The 6,164-nt window shown below is 49.5% G+C and overlaps 2 protein-coding genes across 2 annotated transcripts; both read left to right on the forward strand.

The window, feature by feature from the left end:
- The first annotated feature begins 420 nt into the window (after window positions 1–420).
- On the forward strand, window positions 421–3,540 carry LOC135698039 (uncharacterized). The gene has a single exon (XM_065217907.1). The coding sequence runs from the start codon at window positions 421–423 to the stop codon at window positions 3,538–3,540; it is 3,120 nt and encodes a 1,039-aa protein (XP_065073979.1).
- Window positions 3,541–3,938: 398 nt separating this feature from the next.
- LOC135698040 (uncharacterized) lies at window positions 3,939–5,963 on the forward strand. The gene has a single exon (XM_065217908.1). The coding sequence runs from the start codon at window positions 3,939–3,941 to the stop codon at window positions 5,961–5,963; it is 2,025 nt and encodes a 674-aa protein (XP_065073980.1).
- Window positions 5,964–6,164: the final 201 nt, after the last annotated feature.

Below are 6,164 nucleotides of genomic sequence, written 5' to 3' on the forward strand. Positions count from 1 at the left end.
AGTAAGAAAGCAATCTGTAGAGAAATAGTGAACTAGTTAGAATAAAAGTAGTGTTAAGGTGATAATTTGATTAGTGTGTTGAATCTTTCAATCCGAACGAAATACAGTCCACTTCCAACCCACCGGAGTTGGCATCGGTAAACGCGCCAACATAGTGGTCCTTCGAGCCGGATCCAGCGCCGCCCGTAGGAAAGGATTCGACACCATCGCCACTCGACCGAGTGTATTCCGACACGCTTCCGTGGTGTGCCAACCACGACGTGTACCGCCAGGAGAGGAATCAATTATTGATCACCGCCGCTTGCGAATCCGATTCGCAAGTTTCAACCCGCCCGCCGAAGGATTTTTCTACAGAACCGCTATTCCGAAACCATACGTGCTCGTGCTGTGTGTAACGTACGACGTGACAACGAGTTCATTATGCCAGTGGATCGAACCCCGAAAGGTAAGCCTGCTGCTAAGGAAGCAGTTGAGGGCACAGGCAAGGAGAAGCAGCACGACGAGTCAGCAATATTCGAAGGATTTGCAGAATGGGAAATCAGTGCTGATTCCGAAACCGTGAAGGAAATAACGTCGCTTTCCCGCCAGCGAGACCAGGTCACCATGAAAGTAGTGCGTGTGCAAAGGGCGCTTGTTGCCGCTCGAAACTTGGTGAGCCTCTCACAACTCAGGACGTACATGAAGAATATCGATGTGGCCTACAACGAATACAGCGCAGTGCATAGCAAACTGGTTGCTATCATTCCCCAAGAAAGTTTTCAACAGCAGGAGGAAGTTTATGTCGCATTTGAAGACCGATACAACTTCGTCCGCACGACCATCGATGAGCTAATCATGGCACACGAAAATGCCAGTGTTCGTTCTCAAGCCCCGCAACAACAAATCATCGTCCAACAGCAACCGTTGAAGGCTCCAATTCCAACCTTCGATGGTGATTATGCCAACTGGCCGAAGTTCAAGGCCATATTCCAAGACTTGATGGCCAACTCAGGAGACTCGAACGCGATCAAGCTGTATCATCTGGACAAGGCTCTGGTTGGTGCAGCAACAGGTGCTCTGGATGCCAAAGTAATCAACGAAGGTAATTACCAGCAAGCGTGGACCATTCTCACCGATCGCTATGAAAACAAAAGGATCATAGTCGAGACGCACGTTCGTGGTCTGTTCAACTTGCAAGGAATGTCATCCGGATCCCACAAGGAGGTGCGACGTCTGCTCGATGAGTGCACCCGCCACGTCGAGAGCCTGAAGTATCTTGAACAGGAATTCCTCGGTATTTCCGATTTGTTTCTGGTTCATATGCTGACGACCGCCATGGACAACACGACCAGGATGGCATGGGAAGGCACACAGAAGAAGGGCGTGCTACCCAAGTATGCGCAAACCATTACGTTCCTGCAATCGAGATGTGAAATGTTGGAGAACTGCGAAACAGCTTTCCAGAAGGTTAATGCGCAGCCCGCTTCCAAATCGACCCCGAAGGTACAAGCATTCCAACCGAAAGCAAGCAACCCGAAGGTCCATGCCGCCGCAACCACACCAATCAGCAAGGAGGTTTGTGATTTCTGCCAAGGTGCACATCGCAACTACCAATGCAATGCGCTTGGTAACATGTCCTTTGACAAACGTATGGAGAAGGTACGCACAACTGGTGTGTGTTTCAACTGTCTGCGCAAGGGGCACAGCTCCAAGGAGTGTTCATCACCGAGGTGCTGCCAAAAGTGTCAGAAACGGCATCATACACAACTCCACAACGACGAGGTAAACCGAGAACCGAAAGCCAACGTGTCCGTTTCGAAAGAAGAGTCTCGCACAGTTCAACCGAATAGCACGGTAGCAAACCCGCCATCCGGAAGAGATATACCGAGCACATCCTGCTCGTGTAACTACGCCGATTCCACGAAAACTGTGTTCCTGCTGACAGCGGTTGTCAACGTGCTGGACGAAAACAATCAACTGCATTCATGCCGAGTACTGCTAGATAGCGGCTCTCAGGTAAATTTCGTAACAAACAATTTTGCAAATCTTTTAAGAATTCAGAAGCATCGTGTCAACGTTCCAATCTGTGGCATCAACGACGTCAGGACTGTAGCCCACGACAAGGTGATGGTCAACATCCGATCTCGACTCACCGACTTCCAAGCACACGTGGAGTGTTTGGTTACGCCCAATGTGACAGGTGTCATCCCGCCAACAAGAATCGACGTGTCATCTTGGAACATTCCCTTCGGCGTCCAACTAGCCGATCCGGAATTCTACAAACCGGACAAGATCGATATGCTTCTTGGTGCAGAGTTATTCTTCAAGTTGATGCGACCAGGACATATCAAACTCGACGACAGCCTTCCCGATCTCCGTGAAACCTGCCTTGGATGGGTTTTAGGCGGTGTATTCACTAACACGATCCACGCCAATCAACCACAACATTCGCTCATCGTATCGTTGGATGACATCGAGGAATCCATTCAACGATTTTGGAGGCTCGAAGAGGTGCCAGATTCGAGTCCTCTGACGAAGGAAGAACAGGAGTGTGAAGCCCATTTCGTCGCCACCCACCAGCGTGATGAAAATGGACGATACCAAGTGAGGCTACCGTTCAAGGATAACGTGCACGAGCTTAGTGACTGCCGAGCGGTTGCTTTGAAGCGATTCCAGATGCTGCAGAGGAGGCTGCAGCGGAACCCCGATTTGAAAGAGGAGTATGTTCAGTTCATGCGTGAGTATGAAGAGCTGGGACACTGCCACGAAGTACGAGAAGAAGACGATCCACCGCACCAGCAAAACTACTACCTGCCGCACCATGCGGTACTTCGCCCATCAAGTTCGACCACCAAGTGCAGGGTGGTATTTGATGCCAGCGCCAAACCAACAGTGAACAACCGTTCACTCAATGAGGTTCTACAAGTCGGTGCAGTGGTACAGAAAGAACTCTATGACGTCATACTCAGGTTCTGCAAGTACCCAGTTGCATTCACAGCCGACGTGCCGAAGATGTATCGACAAATCAAGATGCATCCAAAGGACACACACTATCTCCGTGTTTTTTGGTGTGAGCAGCCGTCAGAGCCACTCCGAGTCTTGGAGCTCACGACGGTTACATATGGAACAGCATCGGCTCCGTTCCAAGCTACCAGGTGCTTGCAGCAGCTCGCCGATGATGAATCAACCGATTTTCCGATCGGTGCGCAAATCGCCAAGGAGGATTTTTACGTCGACGATGCACTTTCCGGTGCAAATTCACTTCCGGAGGCCCTAGAAGCAGCAAGGCAGCTGGAAGGCTTACTGAAGAGAGGAGGGTTTTCGCTGCACAAGTGGTGTTCCAACTCAAAAGAGTTTTTGGACCACATTCCAAACGATCGACTGGAACAGCCCGTTCCATTGGGAGAATACGGACCGAATGGAGTCATCAAAGTGCTAGGCTTGCTTTGGGATCCAAAAGCCGATCATTTCCTCATCGCAAGGCCGCCACAATGTGATTTGAATCAACGATCAACGAAGCGTATCATCTACTCCGAGGTGGCCAACCCTAATAAAAAATAACCATAAACGAACGATAACCCAAATCATTGAACTATTCCACAAATGGTTTGGAAGATACCCAGAACACGTCGTTAAGCAAATTAACCATACAATTTTTATTAGGGAAGCTCTTTGACCCGTTAGGACTTGTGTCACCAGTGATTGTCGTCGCCAAGCTACTAGTGCAACAGCTGTGGAAGCACAAGATTGGCTGGGATGACCCCGTCAACGACTCGATACAGGAGCGATGGGTTGAATTTGCAAATACCTTGCCAGCACTCGACAAAATCGCCATACCAAGAAGAGTTACGTTCCACGACGCCGTGTCCTACGAAATCCACGGTTTTGCCGACGCATCATCATTGGCGTATGGTGCATGTGTTTATGTTCGAAGCCTGTTCTCAAACGGTTCCGCCAAGATGAAGTTGCTGAGTAGCAAGTCCAAGGTTGCTCCGCTACATGACCTTTCAACGCCTCGAAAGGAATTGTGTGCCGCATTGCTACTAACTCGACTCATTCAGAGGATTATCCCAGCCATGCAAATGGAATTCCGTGACGTGGTCCTCTGGTCGGACAGTCAAATCGTTCTGGCGTGGATGAAACGATCAGCCGATCGCCTCAAGATTTTTGTCCGAAACCGAATTCATGAAATCAATACCTCCACTGCAGGATATCGCTGGTGCTACATCCGATCTGGTGATAATCCAGCAGACATCGTGTCCAGAGGTCAGCTACCAAACGATTTGCGCAGAAACAATCTTTGGTGGACCGGACCAAGTTTCCTCACGAAACTCGAGTACGACGAAGAGGAGTTAGTCGATATCCCCGACCAACAGCTTCCCGAAATGACAAGCACCGAAATTGTCACTTCGGCTGTGGTGGAACAGTTTCCACTGTTTTCCCGCTTCAGTGACTTCAGGAAGATCGAACGCATCATGGCATTGGTACTTCGATTCATCGCCAACATCCGCACCAAGAACAGGTCACAACGTATCTTCAACCGGTACGTTACTATTTCCGAACTCCGTCGATCGAATTTCACCATTATGAGGATGGTTCAACAGTCAGAGCTAGCTGACGAAATACGTCGTGTTCAAACCAACAAACCGTGCCGCAAGCTAGGAGGCTTGAATCCAGTGTTCGTCGATGGATTGCTTCGAGTTGGTGGTCGCCTGCAACATTCGAATCTACGAGCCGAGACGAAGAATCCGATTATCCTTCCGAACAGACATCCACTTACGAAGCAGCTAATCCGCACAATGCACATCGAGCATTTGCACCTTGGGCAAAATGGCCTGATTGCTGCTATGCGCCAGAGGTATTGGTTGCTGAGCGCCCGTTCAACCATCCGGCAAGTGACCCGCAATTGTGTAAGATGTTTCCGCACAAATCCAAATATGTCAACGCAGCTGATGGGCAATCTTCCTCAACCGAGGATAAATCCAGCACCTCCGTTTGCAGTGACTGGTGTCGACTACGCCGGCCCATTTTGGATCAAGATGGGAAATTACCGATCCAGGCTCATCAAGGCTTACGTGGCAGTATTTGTTTGCATGGTAACAAAAGCAGTGCATCTCGAGGTCGTGTCTGATCTCACATCCGACGCCTTCTTAGCTGCGCTACAACGGTTCATCAGCCGAAGAGGAATGGTGCAACAGTTGCATTCTGACAATGCCACCAACTTCCGAGGAGCACAACACGAGTTGCACCAGCTATATCAACAGTTCCAGGATCAGCAGTTCACAGGACGTATCCAGTCCTTCTGTCAGCCAAAAGAGATCGAGTGGCATTTCATACCGCCGAACGCACCCGAGTTCGGTGGCTTGTGGGAGGCCGCTGTAAAATCGACAAAGAGACATTTGGTCAGAGTGGTTGGCTATTCCAAATTGTCATTTGAAGAGCTAACAACCATACTCACCGAAATCGAAGCAGTTCTCAACTCTAGGCCACTGTTTTCGATTTCTTCCGATCCAGCCGACATAGAGGTAATTACGCCAACTCATTACTTGATTGGTAGACCACTTACAGCCGTTCCGGAACCATCCCTTGAAGACATCCAAATTAATCGTCTGAAAAGATGGCAACATCTACAGAAGATGCGTGAGGATTTTTGGAAGTCTTGGTCCAGAGATTATTTGTGCAGCCTTCAACCGAGGTCAAAGAATACCAAGACGACATCCAACCTTCGCCCAGGAATGGTAGTTCTACTGGAGGACAAAAATCAACCACCGCTTAACTGGAAGCTAGGCCGCATCATGCAGGTATTCCCAGGGCCAGATGGATTGGTCCGAGCCATCGATGTGTCGTCTAACGGAGTTACCTACCGACGACCGATCAACCGGATCGCAGTTTTGCCGATTGAGGACAACGAGCCACCAACCCTGAGTGATGTTGAATCTACGAGTCAACCGGGCGGAGTATGTTCCGTGCGAAACAAGCTATAGTAGCTTCCAAAACACAACGCAAACGATCGTCATTCAAACCACCCATCGTGGCAACAACGCACTCCAGGTAGAATTTTAAGGACACCGAACAAGAAGGGAGAAGCAGTATATACTTCTCTTCAACATGCTGCTGCCTGCTGCTCGCCGTAGCGCACGGCAGGCAAGTATATAGGACCAAAAGTAGCAAAATACGATAGGACG

This window comes from Ochlerotatus camptorhynchus, unplaced genomic scaffold, assembly GCF_037179485.1.
Source record: "Ochlerotatus camptorhynchus isolate MF236.1 unplaced genomic scaffold, CSIRO-AGI_Acam_v1.1 ptg000081l, whole genome shotgun sequence".
Lineage (NCBI taxonomy): Eukaryota > Metazoa > Arthropoda > Insecta > Diptera > Culicidae > Ochlerotatus > Ochlerotatus camptorhynchus.

Bases quoted from the DNA above. Each gene is read 5' to 3' on its own strand.
- LOC135698039 (XM_065217907.1), top strand. From the start codon at position 421: ATGCCAGTGGATCGAACCCCGAAAGGTAAGCCTGCTGCTAAGGAAGCA.
- LOC135698040 (XM_065217908.1), top strand. From the start codon at position 3,939: ATGAAGTTGCTGAGTAGCAAGTCCAAGGTTGCTCCGCTACATGACCTT.